At 34.5% G+C, this 25,511-nt stretch overlaps 1 protein-coding gene and 1 pseudogene across 2 annotated transcripts; both read left to right on the top strand.

Annotated features, from left to right (window-relative positions):
• Positions 1 to 384: 384 nt before the first annotated feature.
• Positions 385 to 25,116, top strand: HOATZ (HOATZ cilia and flagella associated protein). Of its 2 annotated transcripts, XM_016165678.2 has the most exons (6): positions 394 to 685; positions 1,705 to 1,740; positions 2,218 to 2,288; positions 22,020 to 22,079; positions 22,657 to 22,709; positions 24,744 to 25,111. In XM_016165678.2, exons 1-6 carry the CDS (start codon positions 460 to 462, stop codon positions 24,799 to 24,801), a joined length of 504 nt encoding a protein of 167 aa, XP_016021164.2. In that variant the 5' UTR covers positions 394 to 459; the 3' UTR covers positions 24,802 to 25,111. The 2 variants fall into 2 exon arrangements, with proteins under 2 accessions (XP_036077410.1, XP_016021164.2); XM_036221517.1 differs by lacking the exon at positions 22,657 to 22,709 and having other exon boundaries at positions 385 to 685; positions 24,744 to 25,116.
• On the top strand, positions 19,827 to 19,945 carry LOC118603421 (annotated as a pseudogene).
• Positions 25,117 to 25,511: the final 395 nt, after the last annotated feature.

The raw sequence follows: 25,511 nt of genomic DNA, 5'->3' as shown, positions 1-25,511 counted from the left end.
ATTTAATTCTCCAACGAGAGCAGGCCCAGAACTTCCTTGTAGCGTGTGCCTAGCTACCACAATCTAGTGTGGAAGGGTAGACGGTGCCAGTGGGGCTAAAGAATTGAAAGCTTTTATTTAGATTTAGATTAGATATCTTTTGGGAGATGTGAGCTGGAGAATGGGAGAGGCAAATAGAAGACTGACTGATAAGAGAGCTGCCGCAACTGACTCTAACAGGACAGAAAAGGACCCCAAGTTGATGTTTTGACTCTCCTGTCTCAACCCAAGGTTAAGATTGGTCCTAAAGTATGTGATCACTACAGAAGTCGGCTTCACATGGCCCACCAGCGCACGCGGGACCCAAACATCTACGGAGGAAACTAAGGGCTTCCGGTGGGTTGTTGCCAACTTGGCAGTTCTCTGAGGGGCGGGGCTGGGAGAGGAGTGAAGGAGCTTGCAGAAGCGTCCTTAGTTGCTATGGAAACGAGGCCCAGAGCAAGTCCTAGCAGCGGAAAGGAGTCCTGTGAAATTTGTCCTCAGGGATTAATGGTGTTCACCGGTTCTTCAGAACAGGACGCAAACTTGGCCAAGCAGTTCTGGATCGCGGCGTCCATGTATCCTCCTAATGAATCCCAGTTGGTACTGTCCAGAGGTAGCAGTCAGCGTCTGCCGGTGGCAGGGTCCTCTAAGAGCAATGCACCTGGTGAGTAGCTGTCTCTAGTTGATGATTTTTGCCTCCACTGTGTTGATTCCAGAAGGTAACAGAGCCCCTTCCAGGAGAAACTGCCAAATATTGTTTTGTCTTTCAATTACAGTTGATATACAACATTATTAGTTTCAGGTATATAGAATAGTTGTTAAACACTATTGTTTAACCACTAGTGATCACCCCATATGTCTAATACTCATCTGACACCATACATAGTTATTACAATATTATTAACTATATTCTCTCTGCTGTACTTCATATCCCTGTGACTGTTTTGTAACTAACTGCCGGTTTGTACTTCTTAATCCCTTCACCTTTTCACCCAGCCCTCCTCCCATCTGGCAACCCTCAATTCATTCTGTGCATCTATAAGTTTGTTTCTGTTTGTTTGTTTGTTTGTTGTGTTTTTTAGACTCCCCATGTAAGTGAAATCATACGCTATCTGTCTTTCTCTGTCTAACTTATTTCACTTAGCATAATATCCTCTAGGTCCACCCATGTTGTCACACACGGCAAGATTTCATTCTTTATACAGCTGAGTAATAGTCCATTGTATATATTTACCACATCATATTTATCCATTTATCTGTCAAATCTAATTCTAAAATAAGAATCTTTCATATCATGTGTCTAAAGCCCTATACAAATACTTCTTAAACCTTCCACACAAAAAGGATCAGTGGTATCTTTGTTACATCTTAAAGTACATCTTAAAGTATCCTTTAGGTTATGGCATCTATTTGGCCAAACAGTATAATCTGAGAAAATGTTATATCTTGGCAAAAAGGATATTAAGAATAGTTGTTTACATAATTGAGTTCAAATATGAGGTCCCTAGAGAAAGTTAAAGACAGAGTCAATATTAGCAGCCAAGTTCCCTGACCTGTAAGACCTTCTTAGTAAGGCCCAAGATGTGAAAACAGTTATTGTGCAATTTTTATAGATATAGAAAACTACACCTTTAATGCTGTGGGTTTCCAATGATTTCATTTCTTTCCTTTTGTATTTTTTAGAGAAAAGTTCTTTTCAGTCTTTTCTTAAGAAAAACAGTAAGTACCAAGTTATATGCCTTTCAACATCCTGATTCCTAGACTCGTCAGAAAATGGGTAGTAAGTATAAGCATACAAGTTTATATGCTGGCATAACTTTCTGAATTACATATCAACACCCTGCCTCAGGAACAACCCTATTTATCCAGAGGAAAATGCCTAAATTCCTGTAACATGTTGAATAGGAATGTGAAAATTGGAATCTCTGATACTGCAAATATATTCTCTTTAGAGATTTTTTTCTTGTCTGTGGACTCAGGCTTACTCATAGACTAGAGGTTCCCTGCAGCCATAGCTAATTAATTCTATTTTTAATTATTTATGAATCTGCTTAATGAAGTTTCAAGATAGTATATATTTGTGTTTACCTTACTATTCTATATATTACCTTTCAATCTTTATTTGATTTTATATCAACATAATTGTAAAATCATGATAAAATTATTTTAGATTGAATTTGACTTCATTTCCTTTAGAGGGTACAGATGTCATTGCTGAAAACTTAAAGATTCAGGAATCAGAGGAGAAAGAAAAGTATCTCCAAAAGGTAAGCCAGTATTTCAGAAGGTCATCAGATTTTCATTAAACTTTCTAAATAATCCCAATTACTCTTTTTTAACATATGTATATACAAATTTTCTTCTTTCAAGCAAATGAAAAACCTTGATTTGAATTTGAATTTTAATTGAAGATTAAGAAATTCTATTAAATTTTGGCTATTCTCAGTCTCTGCAAAAGCCCAAGGATATATAGGAACAACAGAATTGGAGGAGAAAGATGGATTCACACACTTTATTAATAAGGCCCCAAACCATATACTGTGTTCTAAGAACAGAAATATTGTAAGAATAGGGAAAATTGAATAGCATTGACTGTCTTAATATGTCAAAATTAAATGATCAGAGGAATGAGTCTGTAATCTAGAACCATTTTCACTAAAAGCTGAAATTAAACACACTGGTGTTGTCAAATTAGCTGAACACATCTTTTTTGGCAATATCCTTTGTTTGCTTTGCATGATGCAAGCACAGCCATTAACTTAGCAATTAATGCAGTGATTTATAGAAACATTTTGTTTGGTTAATGGATAAATTCCATTTTTGTAACTGTTCCTGTACTATAAACACAAAGACAGAAGATTCACTTTGGCTTAATGTCTTTAATCATTGGACATATTGGCAAACTCTGAAAGACTTATCGGGAAATCTACATAAATTACAGAACAATGCATTCAAGTGTGCTGATCACATTAATTCACTCTGTGGACTATTGGTGATTCCTTCAAACAAATTAGGTGATTAGAAATAGTCAGCAATTTCTTCTCTTGAGGGTATTAAGTACTGCATATGTATACCAGGACTTAAAGGGAGGGAGGGAGCCTAAATTTCAGAGAGGTAAAAATCATTAAAAATAGACTTCTTCAACACTTTTGGACTTAAAGTCTGATTTAATTTAATTGTTGGAAGGGACTAGAAATAAAAAGTTAAGGACGAACTATTATCATTTTTTGTCATCTTTTGTCAAAAATTAAAACAATGTAAGTTACAAGTCAGTGTTCTGCTAATGGACTATATTATATTAGTAGCCTAAGAACTGGGTTCCTTGCCTCAGGTTCTTCTATTAACTTATTAATCACTTAATTCCACAGATATTTATTGAGAACCTGTTCTGTACCAAGTACTGTACCTGATGCAGGAAATGCAAAGATAAAGGGTGGTCCCTGATCTCAAGGAGTTTACAATCTGTTGGAGAGATAGTCAATTAAAGTCAATAATTATGATTCATTATTATAATAGATATATACACATAAACTATGGGAACATATTAAAGGACATCAAAATCAAGCTGAAGAAAGCAAGAACTCTTCTCAAAGGAGCTGAGTTGCAAAGACTATATAGAGTTGACCAAAGAATATGCTAGGCAGTTCTCCACACTGCACTAGTTCTCTTACTACAAGCCAAATCCGATTGTGCTGCTCTCCCATTACGTTAGTCTATTAAGGTTGCCATAACAAAATAGCACAGACTGAATGGCTTAAACAACAGAATTTTATTTTCTCACAGTTCTAAAGGTTGGCAGTCTGAGGTCAAGTTGCTGTCTGAGTTGGTTTCTAATGAAGTCTCTCTGCCTGGCTTGTAGATGGCCACCTACTAACTATGTCTTCACATGGCATAGGGAGCGAGCTCTGGTATCTCTTCCTCTTATAAGGATATCAGTCTTATCATATTAGGGCCACCCCTTTATGACCTCATTTAACCTTATACCTCCATAAAGTCTCTGTCTCCAAATAGTTACACTGGCAGGTTAGGGCTTCAATATAGGAATTTGGGGGTAATGCAATCCAGTCTGTACACCTACTTGCATTTTTTCTCATGGCTTTCCATTTCTGTTGGATCAAGACCAACCCTTCAGCATGACATTCAAGTTTCTTTCCAATTTGACCGTAACCCAACTGACTTCTCCTACCACTCTCTTCCTTCTCATATACTTCTTCCCTTCCCACAATGTAACCTACTCTGTACAGCTGGTTATCAACCACCAAAGTGGTGAATGGGTAAAATATATTTTTGCTAAACCTAAACATACACATTATCCTGTACATTAAGTCAAACGGGTGGTACAATACAGTATAGAAGATTCTATTTTTGAGAGTAGAAGAGGCCTAACAAAATAGCAAGCCAGTGGGAAAGAAAGAGAATGTTACTGAAACTGTGCTTAATCAGTACTGTACTTCAAACAATGCCATGGTGCAAAAAGCAACCAAGAGCTTCTGAATGTTCTTATAGATATCCTCACACATACTGTGATGTAGTATTCCTGACAGCCAATTTAGTGAGTGTATGTCATGTGCTATATACTACTAAGCAAAGCAGGTTGCATGTATCTTCTCATATTCTCCTTAAAACAGCCTCATGATAATTATCCCCATTTAATCAAACAAGTCTTAAATGATTTTCCAAAGTTCCCACGACTGGAAAGTGTCAGAGCCTAGATTCAAAGCCTATATCCTAATTCCAAAGCCCATGAAATCGTTGTGTTGTAACGATTGCTGGCCATGGCGTTATGCAAATATACTGCCAAATACTCTAAAATTCAAAACTACAATATGAATACAAGTGTGAGAAACACTGTTCCTAGCCCTGCAGCTGTTTCTTCAACCTACAATGCACTTTATGTCTCTACCTAAAAAGCTCCTCTTCATTCACTTTCAAGGCTAAGCTCAAATGCCACCTTCCCTGTGAAGCCTTCCCAGAGGTGATGTAAAGACTAGCAGGTGAACAGCTTCCTTCTCCATGCTCTCATTGCAAGTCCCATATACCTCTCATCCAGTATTTATCACAGTCTCTAATCTGTGTTTAGGTAATTGTGTATGTTTCTGTCTTTTCTGCTAGATTACAGGTATCACAGTATAGGGAACTTTGGAGACAAAATGGGTTTGGAAGTCCAATTCTGCCACTTACTATTTGTGTAACTTTAAGCAAGCTATTAAATTCTTGTGAGTTCAGCTTCCTCAGGAGGCATGTTAAAAATATCCATGTCATAGAGTCAATATAAGATGTAAAGTGCCTGGCCTTAGTTTGACCTCCACAAATGTTAATTTTCTTTTCTTCTATGAGGACAGAGGTCATTTCTTTTTTGCTTAACCCTTGTGCCTTTCCAGTTATTGAAACTCAAAAATTTGTTGGTTAAATAAATAAACAACTGCATAATTAAGTAATAAATGAACATATGCTCCATACAGTGATATTCCATTTTGTTTAGCCTTTCCACAAATATCCATCTGGCAAATTTTCTAAGATGATAATTTTTGAAAAGATACTCCCCAAAGCTAATCTGTTTGCAGTCTGCTTTAGGACCATTTTAATATATCATCTCTCTTCTCAGTTTTGTTTTTACCTCATGGGTCTATATTGAGAGGAAAAATAATTCACTTTAAGTACTAAAACAACTTTTCCTCAGTCTATAGTACCCTCTCTGCATTGCTACCACCACCATTCTAGAATTTTTAGCTTTAACTAATAAAATACCTACAATGATCTCTTTAATTTAAGAGAATCTTCTACATGTTTTAAACATCTACACTCATAAGTAAATTCCTGGCATAATTTTCATTTTGAAATGAGAAAAATATTTCCCATCAATTCTCTTAAAGGTTTTTCTTCCACTATTTCCTTAAAATTAATGAAAAATCTAAAGACTTATTTTTCATCTCTCCTAAAGTTACCTTTATAGCTTTTTCTCCTCAGCTGATATTGGTTTTTCAGTTGTTGAAATTTTTTGAAACTTTAATGTTATAGCCTCCATTTTGGAATATTTTCCTAGTATACATTATAAATGTTTTTGGTTAGTGGACAAAATGTTATTAATCTCAACTTATATTTCTGTGATGGATGTCCACAGCAGAAAATCAAAAACAATTGAGCCTGTCAAGATTAGATGGCTTACTCTGTCCATAAAGGGAATGTTATAGCACTATACTGGACCATTATTCTTCCTTTGAAAGTTCTAAAGTAGTCTGAAAACATTATAATAAATGAAGAGTCAGCTCATTCTTTGAAATCATAAAACTAATTTGCTTTCTAGTTTTGCCACCTTTAAGAAAGCTCCTTAGATGATTATCTCTTTATGAAAAGAATTATAAATGATTAATTTTCTGGGAGAAGGAAGAAGAAATCAGAGCAGCATTTTAAGGTGGGTATGTGATGGCACATTCGGAAATGTCCACTTGGATTCTAAGTTTTAACAAGAGTGAATATAAACTAAACATCTTTACAAGTAAGTTATTCAATCTGCAGATCAGCATCTAGATAAGCCTTTTTCTTGGAATGGGGTGTTAATCTGTCCTGCCACACAGCCTACACAGCCAATACTGACCATAGTGTAAGTCTAACTCAAAAGTGAGTTTGGTTTATGGCACTTCTGTAAACCAGAAGTAAATCATGCTATGATGAGGACATTCTTAGAAGAAGAAGAATCTCAGAAGCTTCACAAAGGTGTATTTTTAGGCACTGAATCATGAAAGTGGAAAACTTTAATGTTATCCTTTGTTATCCTACATTTTCACAGTAGTAAGAGGGATACTCAGAATTACTGAAGTCGGTTTAAAGAGCCAAAACAGAGATGCAGGGAATTTCCTCCATGTCATCACCAGGATGTTCAAACAAAATCCTCTTTGGTGTCAAATTGATCAGGATTGGCTTCCCAGACAAATCTAAGTTTTCTCAGTAACAGTGTTACCTGGCTTTGTTTTAGTTTTGCTATCCTGCCCTAATGTAATATTAACAAAGTTCCTTTTCCGCCATAAACCAAATACCATTAGAAAGTAGTGGATTTCTCTTTCACCAATGAAATATACTAAGTCATTTAAATTCTTGTCATTCCTAATTTATCAAAGAATTCAAGTGGAAGAATCATAAAAACAGACTGTGTATTCACATTAACAAGCAAATATTTTGGTAGCAAATGATAATTAAAAGATTATATAAATATGAATTACTCTTTTATATTATCTATAGTACTACTTTGTTTTCAAATTTTATTTAATCTTGGGAGCATTTTCAGTTGACAGATGAGATTCCCCTCTTAATCTTTTTTAGTAACATCTACAGTTCATGAAAACATTCTTGGGGAAAGGAATGAGATTTGAGATCAAATAGCTGAATTCTTTGCCCCAGACAGACCCAACTTCAGAGCTGAATAAGGCCATGTCCCTTGATGCATCCTTGCCTCTTTTTCCCAAAGATCTGGATACTTTATCTTCTACACACGTTCATCTTAAAAACAAAATTAAACCTTGAGGTGCAATTGGACAGGGACCCAAACTAATTATGAATGAAACTGTCAAATGCAGAATGGAGCAAAAAAGGATCATGTATTTGCTTAAATAAATGTAGAACTAATGATTTGATTCCAGTTACATGAAGCCTTATTGTTCAACTTAGTAAACTCCTTATAAGCAGTAGGGCAAACCAAATAGAATTTATTGAAGAACCAGATTATTTCATGGGTCAGGTGACTCAGAAAAAGGAATGAATCACGACATACCCAAAATCAAAATCACAACTGCCTTTTCCCTTTGCCTGTATCAAAGGCAAGAGGAAAAATCTCTGAGCAGGTTATATTGGAGCCAGATAATAAAGTTAAACAGTTTATGTATCTAAATTTACTTAATCATTTTATCATTTTTTATAAGATATGTTAGTCACATGAAGTATAGTTAAGAATGCCCTCAGAGCCTGAGGTGACACAGTCATTTGTGTATTTGGCTTTTGAGATTTCACAGTTCCCCAAGCCACTGTGTTGGTAATATAGTTGATCCTCATTATTCATGGATTCCTTATTTGTAAATTCATTTATTGGCTACAATTTACTTGTAACCCCCAAATCAACACTCATGGTGCTTTCATGGCCACTGGTGGATGTTGAAAGGACAATGAAATATTTGAGTTGCCCAACACACACATTTCTAGCTGAGGTTGAACAAGATGATGTCCTGCCATCTTCTTTCAGCTCTTATACTATGAACATGTTTACTTTTCGCAATTTATTTAGTGCCACATTCATTTTAAGATTTTTTAAAAAATGATTTTGCTGTTTAAAAATAGCCTCCAAGTGCTAAAGAGTCGTCTAGTGTTACTAAGTGCAAGAAGTTATGATGTGCCTTATGGAGAAAATATATACATTAGATAAACTTTATTTTGACATGAGTTGTAAGTGCTGCTGACCATGAGTTCAGTATTGACAAATCAACGATGCATTTTAAATAAGTTGTCTTTAAAGATAAGCACACATAAAACAAAGTTATGTATTGACCCATTGATGAAATGTGACCTAAGTCAGGCAGGAACCTAGGAGCAATGGTTCAGTATTCGCTAATTCACTGTTCTCAGCAACTTTATAAACCATGGCTACCATGAATGAAAATTGACTGCACTAAAATTGGTTGAATCATAGTTTAATATACAGTCTTTTACTATCTGCTTCCTGCTACACCTCCCCAGCCTAATTTGCCACCATTACCTTTAAGTGCAATTCACACTATAGCCATTTTGAACAACTTGTAGTTCCAAGAACCCACCAAGGTGTTTCATACCTCTGTGACATTGAGCTTACCATTTATTCTACCTGGAAATGCCCTTCTCCCATGCTTCCCACTTAGCTAATGCCTATTTATACTTAAAAACTATTTAATGGTCACATTGAAGTCCTTCCTTACCCTCACACATTCCCCAGTCTGATACAAATGTTCCTTCCGTTGTGTTTCCCTAGGACCCTTTACTTTCTCCGACCATAGTGCTGTAGTGTATTTCTCCTGCAGGCTCTACATTCCTAAAGGAAAAGTATCATGACTTCTTTGACATTATAATCACAGGGCTAGACAAATAGTAGATGATCTCCTAACCTGCCAAATAAGTGCTTATGAATGCATAAATGGTTTCACTTGTCTGGACCAAGATCCTGCTTGACAGCCAAGTTCCTTGAGTTAGATGGCATATGAGGTACTTGTTTAATAGGACAGTTCAAAATTGAATTGACCAAGACTCAGAGGCCTCACAGAGTATAGATACTTACTGAACAGGCACGTAGTCAGTTGTGCAAAGGATGTGCAAGCAACAGACAAGAGTGAAAATACAGTACGTAGGTCATAGAAGAAAGCCATGTAGATGAACATTATATGTTCTTTGAAGGAAATGATACCAGGAAAAGGCAATAGATAAAAATTAAAGGTCATGGTGCCAAAGTTCAATAGCATGAAAGAGAAACTTTGACATGGGAATTAGGATACAGGGTCAGAAGTGGAAAATAAGACAGGACCACTGTCCCAGAGTAGCTGAGATACTATACAAAGAAACAAGACAAAGAATTGAACTCAGGGGACAAGACAAAATTCCATATACTAGAACTTTGGTATGAGAGAGCTTTGGCTGTACAAAAGAAAGCAAAGTCCTAGAAGCATATACCCTTCCCCCGAACTGTTTTCACACTGCTAAACAGTTGTGTTATTCCCTAGTGCCATACCCGAAAAACTACTTTAGAGTCATCCATATATAAGACAAATTGACATAACTATGGTAATTTGGGGAGGGAGGGTAAGCCAAAACATATTGTTCCAAAATCGATTTATAAACAGTTGATTCTCTTGTTGAGATAAACTCTTTTAAGTAACTTTTTTAAATGATGTATTTTCATTTTAACAGTAACTCGGTAATTGATTTAAAAAAAAAAAAAAACAAAGTTATTTAGGATAGTACAGTAGTCTCTTCTTATCCATGGGAGATGTGTTCCAAGATCTCCAGTAAATACCTGAAACCACAGATAGTTCTGAAATGTATCTATACTGTCTTTTCCTGTATATACATACATACCTATGATAAAGAATAAGTTAGAAATTAGGAGCAGTAAGAGATTAGCAACAATAACTAATAATAAAATAGAACAATTATAACAACATCCTATAATAAAAGTTATGGGAATGTGGTCTCTCTCTCAAAATATCTTATTGTACTGGACTCACCATTCTTCTTGTGATGATGTGAGAGAATATAATGCCTATGTGATGAGATAAAGTGAGGCAAATGACATAGGCATTGTGACACAGCATGAGGATACTATAAGGGCACTTGAACATAAGTCCTGTGATACCATGACAGCTGATCTAATGCCCCAGATAGCTAAGTGACTAAAGGGTGGGTATTGTATATAGAGTGGGCATGCTAGACAAAGGAATAATTCATGTCCTGTGTGGGACAAATCAGGATGGCATGAGGTTTCATCATGCAGCTCAGAGTGGTGTATAATTTAAAATTTATGAGTAGTTCATTTCTAGTATTTTCCATTTAATATTTTCAGACCACGATTGAATGCAGGTAACTAGAAACCATGGAGAGCAAAACCATAAATAAGAGGGGAACGACTATGCATATAAACTCTGAGACTTAGGATAAATTTTTAGAGCACTGAACAAGTATAAACAGAAAGAAAAAAGATCGTACTAGGCAATGGAGTACAACAGTGAACAACAAAAAAACATGTTTTAGAGATACAGACTCTGCCATTTTGTGAAACTTGCAATTTAATCAGGGAGATAGGTATTTATAAAAGAACTATACATGATCATAGGAGAACGTGTAATAGGGCAGTACCAATCCAATCAAGAGAATCAGGGAGGATTTCTGCAAAGATTAAGCTGAGATTTGAAGGGAGAGTGGACATCAATGAGGCCAGCTGGAGTGAGGGGGGGCAGGGAGCATTGAGAGAGCATTCCAGGCAGCAGAAATAGCCATACAAAGACTCTGTGCTTCAAAAAGGCATGACACATTTCAGAAGCTGAATGACCAGTGTATTTATGTGATGATTAGGCAATAGGAAGGACAATAAGAAGCCATCAAAGGGTTTTAAGTTAGAGGATAATATCATTTATTTGAAAAAGTTTAGGAGACTATAATATGGAGAATGTATTCAAAGTGGGGAAACCAGAGCGAAGGTCATTGCAATCAACCAATTGGGAGATAATTGTATCTTAGATTAGTAAAAAGTAGATAGATTTGAAAGATACTTAAAAAGTAAAATAACTAGGACTTTAGTTACATGTTGTAAATGGGAAGAAAATAGTACAGCAAGTAGACCCAAGTCAATCCAAAGCAAATCCAATTGATCAGCTATATGCTAACTAAAATTAGTTGAAATAATTATATGGCCCTAATCTGCAAGGTATCAAAGATGGCTCATAGTTTTCTGGATTTCTTAGCAGGATGGATGACGCCATTAAAGGAAGGTCAAGTATGAGGTGTTTTTTGGAGAGGGAAAGAGTTAAATGTATTTAGACATATTGAGCTTGAGATGACTTTGAAATAAGCAAAGATAAGCCTATTTGAGCTGTCAAGTAGGCCTGTGAGTATATGGGCTACAGAAGTATGGGCCAGGGATGAGACAGAGTCGTCTGGATGGGGAATCCTCTACCCACTTCTTACAAACTAATGGGCAAGATAGGAAAGACATACCTGAAAGATGAGGTCAGTGCCATTCATCCATTCATCATATCTATGTAACCATTAACATGATGAAAACCTTATTTATTTGTTTGCTAAAGACAAGCCTTGATAATTATTACATACTGAATCATCAATAGAATGTAATTCAATCATTATACACAGAAGTATCCTTAATATATCTAGCTATACTTTATTGAATTTAAAAATGTAATGTTTATTTCATGCTCATATTTTTCTCAACATTATAATTCAAGTCTCACTTACTGCTTTTTAAAAAATAAGTGCCTTTTAAAACATTAAAGATATTTTTAAAAATCACTTTTACTTTCATGCATTTGTTTTGTGTAAATATTTTAAAACAAGAGCTATGCTCTTCAGGTAATTATTATTGGTCTTCCATCAAGATATATGTAACAGAACTAAGAAAAAATATGTAACAGAACCAAGGAAATACACATTTTTTTCTTCTTTAAAACAAATAAATGGATATTTTATTGAAAACCACATTTAAGAAAAAAATATGTCAATCCTTCTTATGCAATGACTGATTTTTTTTCTCATTTTAGTAAGATGTCATTTTTTTAAGTGAAAATTATATATGTCAGAGCTGGGAATTGAGCCAATATAAGGCAATTTGCAATAGGTATAGAAAGATGCTTATATATGCATCTTTTTCCCTGCAGGTCTGCATTCTTCCTCCCTCCAATTAATAATCTTCTGACATCTTTCATCCACTCTCATTGATTACTGTATTTTTTCTACCTTCTAAAAATCAGATTCATGCTGAAGAAAGCCTTTTTACTGATTATTTAAGCTGTCTTTTAAAGTGCATAGTAGATCATTTGAAGTTCAAAAGTTGTGAATCTGATTATAGTAGGTATAAATTTACTATACAGAAGCTGTAGAATCTACATAGCAGATTTCTAAATAGACATAAGGAATAGTGGTAAATTCACAGAGTAAACTCATAGTTGAAGCATTCTGTTATCGGAATCAACAAGCTAAGAGGTGCATGCGGCCTTTTAAAATCAAGTCCAAATATGAGACATTTTTTACTAATAGTTTTGCCTTAAGTCAATAGTAATTCTCACCTTCCTCTAGACTGCATTAGTAACATAGAATAACAATGAAACCTACTAAGGATTAAGACTCCGATGTAGAATCCTAGTGATCCTATTGGACATTTAACTCCCAATCACTGGCATAGAATTAAAAATTAAATTCTGGAGCCTAAAGAAAAAAAATCAACCTCTGTAAAACCATAGAACATTGGTTCTGTTTAGGTAATACTCTAAATATAGAGTGTAATTCCCATTTTATGGTCAGCTTGTAATAAAAAAAAATCCTATCATAAATATTTAACTTACATTAAAAAAATCACAGAAAGCACATCAATTTACAAGTGCCACTATTATTCAACTATTGTTTACCTTTTATCAAATTCTTTTAATTTTTAAATTACAGTTGCCATTCAATATTATATCAGTTTCAGGTGTACAGTATAGTAGTTAGACATTTATATAACTTACAAAGTGATCACCCCAATGAGTCTAGTAACCACCTGACACCATAAATAGTTATTACAACATCATTGACTATATTCCTCATACTGTACTTTGCATCCCCATGACTATTTTGTAACTGTCAATTTGTATTTCTTAATCCCTTTACCTTTTCACCCAGCCCCTCAAGCCTCTTCCCATCTGGCAACCATCAGTTTGTTCTCTTTAACTATGAGTTTGTTTCTGTTTTGTTTGTTCATTTATTTGTTTTTTAGATTCCACATGTAACTGAAATCATGTGGTATTTGTCTTTCTCTGTCTGACTTAATACCTTCTAGGTTCTTCTGTGTTGTCACAAATGGTAAGATCATTCTTTTTACAGCTGAGTAATGTTCTATTGTATATATGTACCACTTCTTTATCCATTCATCTATCAATGGACATTTAGGTTGCTTCCATATCTTGCCTATTGTAAATAATGCTGTAACGAACATAGGAATGCATATATCTTTTTGTATTAGTGTTTTGTATTTCCTTGGATGAATACTCAAAAGTGGGATTGCTTGGTCTATTTTTAATTTTTTGAGGAACCTCCATACTGTTTTCCATAGTGGCTGTACCAATTGGCTATCCCATCAATAGTGCATGAGGGTTCCCTTTTCTCCACATTCTTGCCAACGCTTGTTTGTTGATTTATTGATGATGGCCATTCCAACAGGTATGAGGTGATATCTCATTATGGTTTTAATTTGCATTTCCCTGATGATAAGTAACGTTGAACATGTTTTCATATGTCTGTTGGCCTTCCGTATGTCTTCTTTGGAGAAATGTCTCTTCATATTCTCTGCCCATTTTTAAATTGTGTGTGTGTGTGTGTGTGTGTGCGCGCGCGCACGCGCGCGCGCACGTGTGCGTGCATGCTAAGTTGTATGAGTTCCTTATCTATTTTGGATATTAAACCCTTATCAGATGTATCATTGGGAAGTATCTTCTCCCACTGGAGTAGGCTGCCTTTTGTTTTGTTGATGGTTTCCTTCGATGTGCAAAGTTTTTTAGTTTAAGATAGTTCCATTTTTTATTTTGTTTCCTTTGCCTAAGGAGACATATCCAAAAAAATGTTACTAAAAGCAATGTCAAAGAGTTTACTGCCTATGTTTTCTTTTAAAAGCTTTATGGTTCTAGGTCTTACATTTAAGTCTTTAATCCATTTTATTCTTGTATATGGTATAAGAAAGTTGTCAAGTTTCAATTTTTTGTATGTATCTGTCCAGTATTCCCAACACTATTTACTAAAGAGACTGTCTTTATCTCATTGTATAGTCTTGCTTCCTTTATCATAGACTAATTGACTGTATGCATATAGTTTTATTTCTAGACTCTCTATTCTGTTCCATTGATCCATGTGTCTACTTTTAATGCCAGTACCATGCTGTTTTATGCCAGTACCATTACTATAGCTTTGTGATATAGTTTGATATCAGGTAACATCATACCTCTAACTTTGTTCTTCTTTCTCAAGATTACTTTGTTTATTTGGAGTCTTTTGTAGTTCTATATAAATTTTAGGATTATTTGTTATAGTTCTGTGAAAAAATCTCATTGGTATTTTAATAGGGATTGCACTGAATCTAGAGATTGTTTATGGTAGTATGGACATTTTAACAATGTTAATTCTTCCTATCCTTGAGCACGGTATATGCTTCCATCTATTTGTATTACTTCCAATTCGTTTCTTCAATATCTTATAGTTTTCCAAGTCCAGGTCTTTTACCTCTCAGTTTAAATTTATTCCTAGGTATTATTTTGATGCCATTAGAAATGATATTATTTTCTTAATTTCTCTTTCTGATAATTTATTATTGGTATATAAAGATGCAACTGATTTCTAAATGTTAATTTTATATCCTGCTATTTTATCATTTCAAATAATTTTGGGGGCCTCCGTATATAGTATCATGTTATCTGCAAATGACAGTTTACTTCTTTTTTCCAATTCGGGTGCCTTTTAATTCTTTTCCTTGTCTGATTGCTGTTCCTAAGGCTTCCATTATTATATTGAATAAAAGTGGTGAAAGTAGACATTCTTGTCTTGTTCCTGATCTTAAGGAGAATAATTTTAGCTTTTCGCCGTGGAATATGATGTTAACTTTGGGTTTGTCATATATGCCCTTTATTACATTGAGGTATGTTCCTTCTATTCCCACTTTGCTGAGAGTTTATATAATAAATAGGTGCTGGATTTTGTCAAATTCTTTTTCTGCATCTGTTGATATAATCATATGATTTTTATCCTTCTCTTGTTTATGTGGTATATCACATTGATTTTCAGATATTGAACCAAACTTGCACCCCAAGAATAAATCCTACTTGATCGTGGTGTATGATCTTTTTAATGTATTGCTGAATTCAGTTAATTAATTTTTTGTTGAGGGCTATTCTTTACCTTTGAACCACTTTTTGCAAAGTGCTACATCATACCATAAAATAAGTAAATTAACTTCAAACAAAGCTTATCCTAAACTGGATTAGCTCTCTCTGCTGTATATTCCCATAGCACACATTTTCTACTAGAATATAAATTTTTCTGTGAGAGCAGAGACTGCATTTATCTTCTTCACTATGGGTAATCCTAATTAATCCTTCATTTTCGGAATGAAGATTGAATTAAGAAACCATTTTGTAAGTGTGTGTGTGTGTATAGGTGTGTACTAAAATCGCTAGTATGTGTTTGAAGCTGTGTAGCAAAAGGAGCATAGGATATGAAGTCGAACAGAACTGGGAAGGCCAGTTACCAGTTATTTAAGTGACCCTTGGGAAACTTGTTAATTTTTATGTGGTTGAATTCCTTCTATCTGTAAAGAGGGAATAATAATATCATCTACCTAACTGCGTTGGGTTGGGAGGATTAAATGAGTCGTCCCTCACACAGGCCTAACAACCAACAGTTTCTCAGTGAAAGATTATTTTTATCTTCTCTGTGGTCCCTCCCTTTTTAACTCATAATTTAAAAATAAAATTTTAGCAGGTACAAATAAGCTTTATTATTAAATTAAATGCTTTGACTAAAGTGGTAAATCTCAAAGGGTGATGACTAAATACTAGAGGTATGGTCACCCAAGTATCCACATCCCGGTTAAGAGACATGATCAAGATCGGCTTGCTCATATTGCTAAAGTGACCCTCATGATATTTTTCCTTAATCTTCTTTATTTATCAACTGCAAAAATAAAAATCACCACTGAAGAAATGTTTTGAAATTTCAACTACAGAACAAAAACGTGTGGGCCAAGTCAATTTAACTCTTGCATGTAAATAAAAAGTAATTAAATTTATCATGATGCCTCTCTCTACAAGTGTAGATTAAGAGGTGAATGTCATAAAGGTTCCGAAGGTCTAGACCAATGGTTCTCAACCAGAACCCTATAAAAAATCAAATGTTAAAGGAATATTTTCAAATGCACACACCCATTACAAAAGTTCTTGGAAACTGAAAAAAGACTCTAGTATAAATGCTAACTTACGGAATGCTAACTATTAGAAATGGTAAGAAGCACAGCAAGTAGACCCAAGTCAGTCCAAAGCAAACCCAACTGATAAGCTAAATGCTGACTAAAATTAGTTGAACTAATTATATCCCCTTAATCTGCATAAGTAATACAGGTTTTGTTTGTTTGTTTATTTTATTTTTGTGTTTGAGTAAATGGATGGGCCTATTTTTTATTTCTTAAAATGGTTTAGTAGGTTATTTTTTTCTACATTTTCAAATTTATTGATGCAAAGGATTCAGAGTGTTTTTTAATCATCTTTTTAATCTCTGCTGTAGCTCCAGTTATTACTCCTTTCATTTCTAATCATTTGTATTTTTTCTTAAGTAATTATGCCAAAAGATCATCTATTTTAAGAGTCATTTCAAAAAACTAACATTTGACCTCTATTATATTTTTGTTTTTTATGTTATAACTTATTGATGTTTATTACTTCTCCCTTCAATTTTGGATTATTTTCCTTCTAACTTCTTTCCCTTTTGCTTGTTTCTTAATTTCCTATCTTATTTCTTTTCTAATATAATCATTTAAAGCTATAAATATCTCTCAAAATATTTAGCTATATCTCATAAGTTATATAGTATTTTCATTATTATACCACTTTAAGTATTTTTAAATTTATATTTTTATTTATAATTTGTCTCATGAATTATTTTGAAGTGTGTTTTTTAATTTTAAAATGTAAGAAATTTTGTAATTTGTTTTTTATTTCTAATTTAATTATATTGAAGTCAGAAACATAGTTTCTATCTTCTACAAAATTGAGTTTAAACAGGGCTATCTTTTTGTCAGGGTGCTCAATATGATGCCATTCGACTATCCTACCCTTTATACCTCCATTCCCCAAAACACACATCTTATCCAAATCAAGCCAAGCTTATCACAATCTTTAAACATCTTTAAGATCATTTTTACCTCCATGTCTCCATTTATTTTTTTTATTGGACTTTGCTCTTCTTTTCATCACTGAACATGCTTTTTGTTTTATGATCATTAAACTAGCCCACTACTTCCCTAGCAGCCTTTCTTCCTTTGATGCATTATTTTTAAATCCTTTGATTATTTATTTTGAAGCTTCCTTAATGTTCTAAAATTTTTACATGTTTTAAAATTTCAAACTTATACTAAGATTCAGCAATGGATTTGTATAAATATTATCTTCCTTTATGTGCTTTTTTTTTCACCTTTTCTGGTGTTTGTGCCATAAGCATATATTGTACGTATGTATATTCAATGGAAAGAACGCAGCATTTTAAAAAATTTCTGTTTGAATTAATATATTTCTTCCAGTGCTTTTTAGTCTGTTTTCTTCATTTTTTTTTTCCTTTCAGACTATCTCATCCCCTCGCTGTATGATAATATTTTTGAGACCTAACTACATAATATATAAACTATAAGTCCTTTATGCACATTCTTATTAATCCTCAGAACAATTCTTTCTGAGAAGCATTATAATTACATCTATTGCAGTTACGAAGCTGAAGCTGAAACAGTAAATGACTTTCTCAAAGTCACACAGCTAAAATACAGTAAAAACAGTTTGAGCCTGGGTCCATCTGACAGTGGAGCCAAATTGTTTAATTAACTACTATACCATTCTGGTTTCAAGAGTTTCTAGAGTCTAGATGTTTTGGGATGGTTGCCAAGTAAATAAGCAAAGAGCTGATTTTGGAATCAATGCAATACTCCTCTAAGATATTCTAAGGATTCAGTAATTCAACTTTTATACTATGATAGTCAAGAGAAAATTCCTTTTGGTAATGTAGATAGGTAATCAGAGAAATAAATATTACCATATGTTATTTTTGATTAATGTTTTAGTAAAAATTGTTAACCATGATACAAGGAAGAAATGCATTTTTCATATGAAAACAAGGTTTTAAGAAGAAAGAAACTTTCTTTTTAAAGTCTAGTGTGTATCAAAAACTTTTTCCACCTGAAGATTAACTGAGGAAGTTTATAATATACTGAAGAATTTGTTAACAAAGGAATTTCACTGCATAATTCAGGGCAAATAATATCTTAGATATCTCTCTTTATTTCTCTTTTCTTCCTTCTAACTCTATTCACCAACTCACCCATAGGTCAGAGATTGAATCATCAGAAATCTTCCATGCCTGAAAGTGGGCAATCCATCTTTTTCTTCTTTTTCCACTCTTCCAAATTTAAAAAGTACTGAAAGAAAAATTTTCTCTCATCATCATCACCATAAATAATATAATAGCTACTATTTATTAAATATCCACCATATGCCATGTATTATGTTAAGCAATGTTTATATTTTTTCCAGTTTCACAACAACCTTCCATATAGATGAGAAACAATGTGGCTTTGTTTTTGGTGCATTATATTATAAAACTTATTAGGCACTAAAATCCATTATAATAAAAAAGGGCCTGAAATAAAAATTAAAAATATTAAGTTTTTTAAATTCTATTACCCTAGCATTATAAAAACACAGCTACCCAATGGTTGCCCAGAAGATAATCACACAGGGAATTTTAAAAACTAAACTTACCCCTGTTTAATTTCATTTTCTAAAACTTTTTTTTTGCTTAGACTAATAATTGTCTATTAAACAATGTAATGATTTCATTCATACACCATGGCTCAATCAATTCAATTCAACAAAAATTCATTGACTATAATATACGAGGCATTGCTAAGCTCTAAGGAAGGATAAAAAGATTCTGAAAGAGACACAGTAGCAACTGTGAGATAAAGCAGGGAAAGTAAGATCAATACTGTAATAAATGTATAAAGTGCTATGTAATCACTTAGGGAAGTGATCGGTTCTAATCAGGTGCATGTGCAATGGAAAAGTTGAAAATAAAACTAACATTGAATACCCACATTGAAAATATCCCAGGTTTTAATCTACAGACATAATTTTATTCAATCCATAGCAAATTGACAGGTATTATGATATCTAGTTTTAAAAATACCCTGAACTTTTGTCTTTCAATATCTGTGTGATATATGATGCCTAATATTCAAGTAAAAAGTAGAAATCTTTTCCCAAAATAAATAAAATAAAAATTTTGTAGTCTATGGCCATGCTACCCTGAATAAGCCTGATCCTGTCTGATCTTGGAAGCTAAGCAGGGTTGGGCCTGGTTAGTACTTGGATGGGAGGCCACCTAGGAAGACCAGGTGCTGTAGGGGTAAAATTTTTAAAAATAAGGGATTTTAAGCTGACAAGGTCCTTGCAATCTGTGAGGTCAACCAAGGGTTGCCTCACCTAAAAAAAAAAAAAATTTTAAGTTCATCAAAGGCAAGATTAATACAACTTAAACAGAATGATGCAAAGCCAAGGCACCAGTGTACCTGGCCCAGCTGCTGACTACTGCCCCCAGCATGGGCTTTTCCTCTCATGTGTCTTAGTGAAGCATGCCTGAGGTTTTCAGCTTCTCTTGCAGGCATCAGGAATGAAGAATCGTCTTGAGGAATCACTTAGTAATACAGCCGCCTCTAGAGCTTTGCACACCTTATTTCCTCTGCTGCAAAAGCTTTCTTCCCCATTTTGTCTCTATTGTTATCTGGTGACTACCACTTTCAGGTCTAACCTTGGATATCACCTCTGGGACATCTTCTCTGAGTCTCGCCTGACAGCTAGATACACACTATAGTCTGAATTAAGGATCTATCTTCAGTCCTCTAATTGCATTCTATAATAACCCTATTGTAGTGCCTTTGAAACTACTTACTTGTCTTTTTCTCCACAAGTCTGCGATCACTTTGCAGGCAGGATTTGATTTTTGTTCAGCCCTTTGCACAGTAATGTGATATCATAGATGTTCATTGTGAATTGAAATGTGTCTCTCCGAAAAAAGGTATGTTGAAGTCCTAACCCCCAGTATCTTGAAATATGACTTTATTTGGAAATAGTCTTTGTAGATGAAATTAGTTAAGAACTTAATACTGAAATGAGGTGAGCCCCTAATCCAATATGACTGATGTCCTTATAAGATGGTCATGTGAAGACAGAAACACATGGAGAAAGCAATGTGACAATGAAGACAGAGCTTGGAGTTATATAGCTGCAAGCCAAGGAATGCCACTGATGGCAGGCAAAAACCAGAAAGTGGAAAGAGGTAAGGAAAGATTCCTCTACAGTTTTCACAGGGAGCATGGCCCTGCCGACACCTTCATTTTGGACTTCTATCCTCCAGAACTGTGAGACAATAAATATCTGTTGTTTTAAGCCACCCAGTTATGACATTTTGTTACAGCAGCCCTGGGAAAATAGTACTGTGCTCAATAAATTGGAATGGACGAAATTTTACCTGGCTATGACAAATCTATGTCTATTCTTGGTCATTTCATGTTTCTAGCCTTGATCTAAACAGAACTTCTATCATTTTATTTGGCCATCTGAAGCCACAAGTTTTATTTGTCAGATCCTCAGGTTTTCCTTTTGTTTTCAAATATTCCAAATGTAATTTTCTACCTGGTTATCTCTGAAACATGAACATAACTGGATTCTATGAAAAAAATTGTACTGACATCTGCCTCTTTTTATATAGTCTGTATCTTTATAAGTCTTTGTGTCTGCACTAAATTAGTTTTTAACACAGGAAAACTTACCTAAGAATGTACATATCTTGATATCTAAAACACAGGAAAGACAAGAGAATAAGGCTTTGTTCCACATGCAAGCTACTAAGAAGTGCCCTGTTGTTGTGGACTTAGGTGGTGGTATGGTATACTGTTTGAACTTGCTGACTTTGCTTCTTAACTACTATTCAATTTAGTGTGGTGGTCAATAGCTTAGGCTTTGTTGTCAAATACAGCTGGTATCAAGTCCCATTCTGCCACTTAATAGTTTAAGTAAGCTATTTAACTTTAAGTAAGCTATCTTACAGATTCCTCTTCTGTAAAAAAGGATAATAGTAGTGTCAAACTTCTGAGTTATTATAAGAAAACAATGACATAATGTATATAAATTCCTGAGCATAGTCCATGTAGTAAGGCCTTAATAAAAGTTAGTTGTTATCAGATAAGCAAGAAAACCACCTTCCGTTTAGCATCAAAATAAAATTATTCTGTAAAGCAGCATCCTCTGGAATAAAAACTGGATTGTTACAAATGAAAAGTATAAATCTATCTTGGAAAGATTATTTTTAAATTCTGCCAAAAAATACAAGAAGGAAAATGAAAAAAAAAATTTTTAATCTCTATGGACCCAAAGCTTTACTAATGAGTCAAAAAGATTTACCCATATTTTTTTTCCTCTTAGGCTAAAAGGAGAGATGAGATTCTCCAACTCTTAAGAAAACAAAGAGAAGAAAGGATCTCGGTGAGACTGTTAGTGAGGCATTTGGATAAGTTTATGTCGGAAAGGGGTGAACTATGGAAAATTCTTAGAGGTTTTATAGATTGACCTCTTAAATCTACATACCCATGGTCTGGAATCTTCTATATACTAGAGGAGAGCAGGATTTAGACATCAGATAATTTGGCAATCCTTGATAAACCAAAGATATCTCCAGAGTACATAGCCCTGCTAGTACAGAAATGAGATGTTTTTGTCAGAGGGCTTATTGTCACATAAAGCTGTATTATATTAACATGAGCTACTATTTGTTTTACAATGATTGGTCTTACTTAGATCATACAAAAATTAATGCTAAATGAGGAGAAACAAACAACAAAAACAATAATGGCACTCTCTGAACTTACAAATGTACAAACACACACCCTCCTGAATGAACCCCAAATTCCCTAATCTGGAACATTTCTGACCTCACAGTCTCCAGATTTAAGTAGTCTGTATAAACTCTATGATAATTGTACCTCATGTTGTTTTCCAAGTAAGTTTCAGTCAGAACAAGAAGTGAAATATTTTTTTTTATTTTTGTTTTGTTTTGTTTTAGAAAGAATTGGTTTCCCTTCCTTATAAACCAAAGACCAAAGTACACAAAGCGAAGTAAGTTTATGTCTGTCAAATATTCTCACCTTTCTAGTTACCCCATAAGGAAGCACTTTCTCCTACTCACTAAAACCCCACCTACTGTTTTAGAGATTATTTACCTTGAATAAATTTTCTTCTCCTCATCTACTTTAAAGTCTGTGTGTCCACTTCCATATTGTGCAACAGGCAAGCATAAGTTGGTGTAAACAGGAAAGTAAATCAACCTTGAATCTCTGTACACATTCTCTTTCCCTTCTTTTACATCCTAGGTTATTGTACTCACCTGCCATCACACCCTCTCAGCTCCCTTCTCCCTACTCACACTTGGCCCCACCATCCTTAGCAAATCAGCAGGTCTTCTAATTAGTGGTCCCCAAGCTTTTTGGCACAAGGGACTAGTACTCCTATGAGAATCTAAAGCCCAGTGACCTGAGATGGAGCTGAGGCGGGGATGCTAGCGCTGGGGAGTAGCTGCAAATACACCTGCCGCTCACCTCCTGCTGTGCGGCCCAGGTTCCTAACAGTCCATGGACAGGTACCTGTCTGAGGCTCTCAGGTTAGGGACCCGTGTTCTAGATTATCAACTCTGATATCACCAATGGCAAACCTAAGGGTTTGCTAAATCTAAATTCATGTAGCAAGGACTTTAGCCTCAAAGGGCAGGTTAATAGCTTTATCCCTGGAATGATGTTAGAGTAGGTCCAGGCACATCGTCCAAAAGAGTTTAAAAGAAACCAGTTACCACCAGTTAATCATTAAAGAACTCCTAATAAAAATCTCTTCATTTTTTGTATTAACACTGAAAACTAGTGTAGCTAACTCAACATTAATTTGATAAATATTTATTTGCATACTACTTATAAGAAAAAATAGAAAGTAATAGAATTTTTATTCTTATCTCATTAGTATTGAGGCTGACTCTCTATCAGATGTTTTTTAAAAAGAATGTCTACACTAATTTTAATAACTTCTGAAAAAGTAAAAATATCATTTAATCACCTAGCTATATTGTCTACACAATGCTCAGCAACTTAATTTCTTGCTTTTTAGCCAGATGATTAGACTTAGCCTCTAAGAGTGGAGTAAAACTAATCCAATCAAAAGGTTCACTTATCTGGTTCAAACAATGGATAAAGACTGCTGTTTGAATAGCATCAACAGATATGTCTGGTACTTTACATTTCTGAGCATATTTTTTTAGGAATGATCAGAACATTTCTGCTACTATGCATGTGGATCCACTTAAGAGTAAAATATTACTTCAAAGCTTGAACAGATAATTCCTTTAATAATTTAAATGCTTACTTAATTCCTTTTGTATATCAGCTTGCCCATTCTTCCTCCTCTGTCCTGAAGCCTTGAATTTCGTTTCATTTCACGGTGACATCTTCTCCCTCTGAGTTTCTTATACAGTTACCATCCATACCATTGTTTTGACAATTGATCACACACTACTTTGTGCCAATATTTTATAATTATTTAAATATTACTATCTCTTGAGTTGTTATTTAACTTTTCACATACTTTTAATGTGTAAGCTCCAGGAGAAATTGAGTCACCAAACGTGCCCAGAAGACTGCCTACATGAAAATATTTGTAAAAAAGAATTAATTCAAATTTAGAAAGTGATTTTTAGTCTATGGCCATGCCACCCTGAACACATCTGATCTCAGAAGCCAAGCAGGGTCAGGCCGGTTAGTACTTGAATGGGAGACCACCTAGGAAGACGAGGTGCTGTAGGCATGAAAAAAAAAAGTGTATTTTATACTATTAATTTTTACACTTTTTAAAATTTTGAAAGGTTTTTAGATATAATTGTAAAATACTTTAATTTGTCCTCTCTTTTCTCCCTCTATCCTTTCCTGTCTGCCCCAAATGCCCCTACATACATAGATCCATTTCTTAATCATCCCTTCTCCAACAGACCTTAAAATAATCCAGGTCCCCTTCTGCCAGAAAGAAAGAACTAAAAAGTGTGCACTATAATAAGGTTGTGTTCACAACTACAGAGTTCTGTGTCTTGAAACTGATTCATGTTACTGCCGACAGAAAAGTGATTCCAGAGTCAGATAAAGAAGACCAAGAAGAAGTCAAAGCCTTGAACTAATTTGGTTGACACATGGTAGAGGATGGCTCACTTAGATCTCCACTTTTGAAACAACCTACTCTTACATCAGGATCTTTGGGACCACTTAGTTAAAATAAACAAAGAAATAAAAGTTAAATATGCAACACTTCTAGTAATTTCACCATTATTGAATACTTACATCTATTTTACCTATTGCATAATGCTGGGTTTGACACCATACAGTAATCGTCTCTCTTATACATTATCAAACTCCTATTTATCTTGTTTTTATTTGAAAGGTAGTTCCAGAATTGCTGTATTTGATCTATATTATGAATATCAGATAAATAAGAAATAGAGGCTTTATGTGCCCCAATTTGTAGACCACCAGTAAAAACAATAAGGAAACAGAGATGAAAGGGCAGTCCTGCAAACTGTAAAGTCAATTTGTTGTTAAAAAAAAAAATCTGTTTTCCAAAATTTGGTCGATTCAGTTTGGAACATGTTTGAAGTCAGAAATGAATTGCTTCTAGTTCTGTGAAACTGGCTTAGCTTCACATGTACGTAATACCTGTCCTAACCTCCCTCACTTTCAGAAGTCATTCCTTCAGTATATTTTGTGAAAGAGAAGGTTAAGTATTTGTCTCTTCTGCACTGTTCAACTGGCATTCCTACTCAGGATCGTACTCTCTGCTCCAGTGCTCGCAGCTCTATTTAGGACCGCCATTCACTTCACTCTTGACCTCTAC

Source organism: Rousettus aegyptiacus, unplaced genomic scaffold (genome assembly GCF_014176215.1).
Source record: "Rousettus aegyptiacus isolate mRouAeg1 unplaced genomic scaffold, mRouAeg1.p scaffold_m13_p_5, whole genome shotgun sequence".
In the NCBI taxonomy this organism is placed as follows: Eukaryota; Metazoa; Chordata; class Mammalia; order Chiroptera; family Pteropodidae; genus Rousettus; species Rousettus aegyptiacus.
The sequence above is the reverse complement of the archived record's forward strand: the minus strand, read 5'-3'. Positions and strand labels throughout refer to the sequence as shown.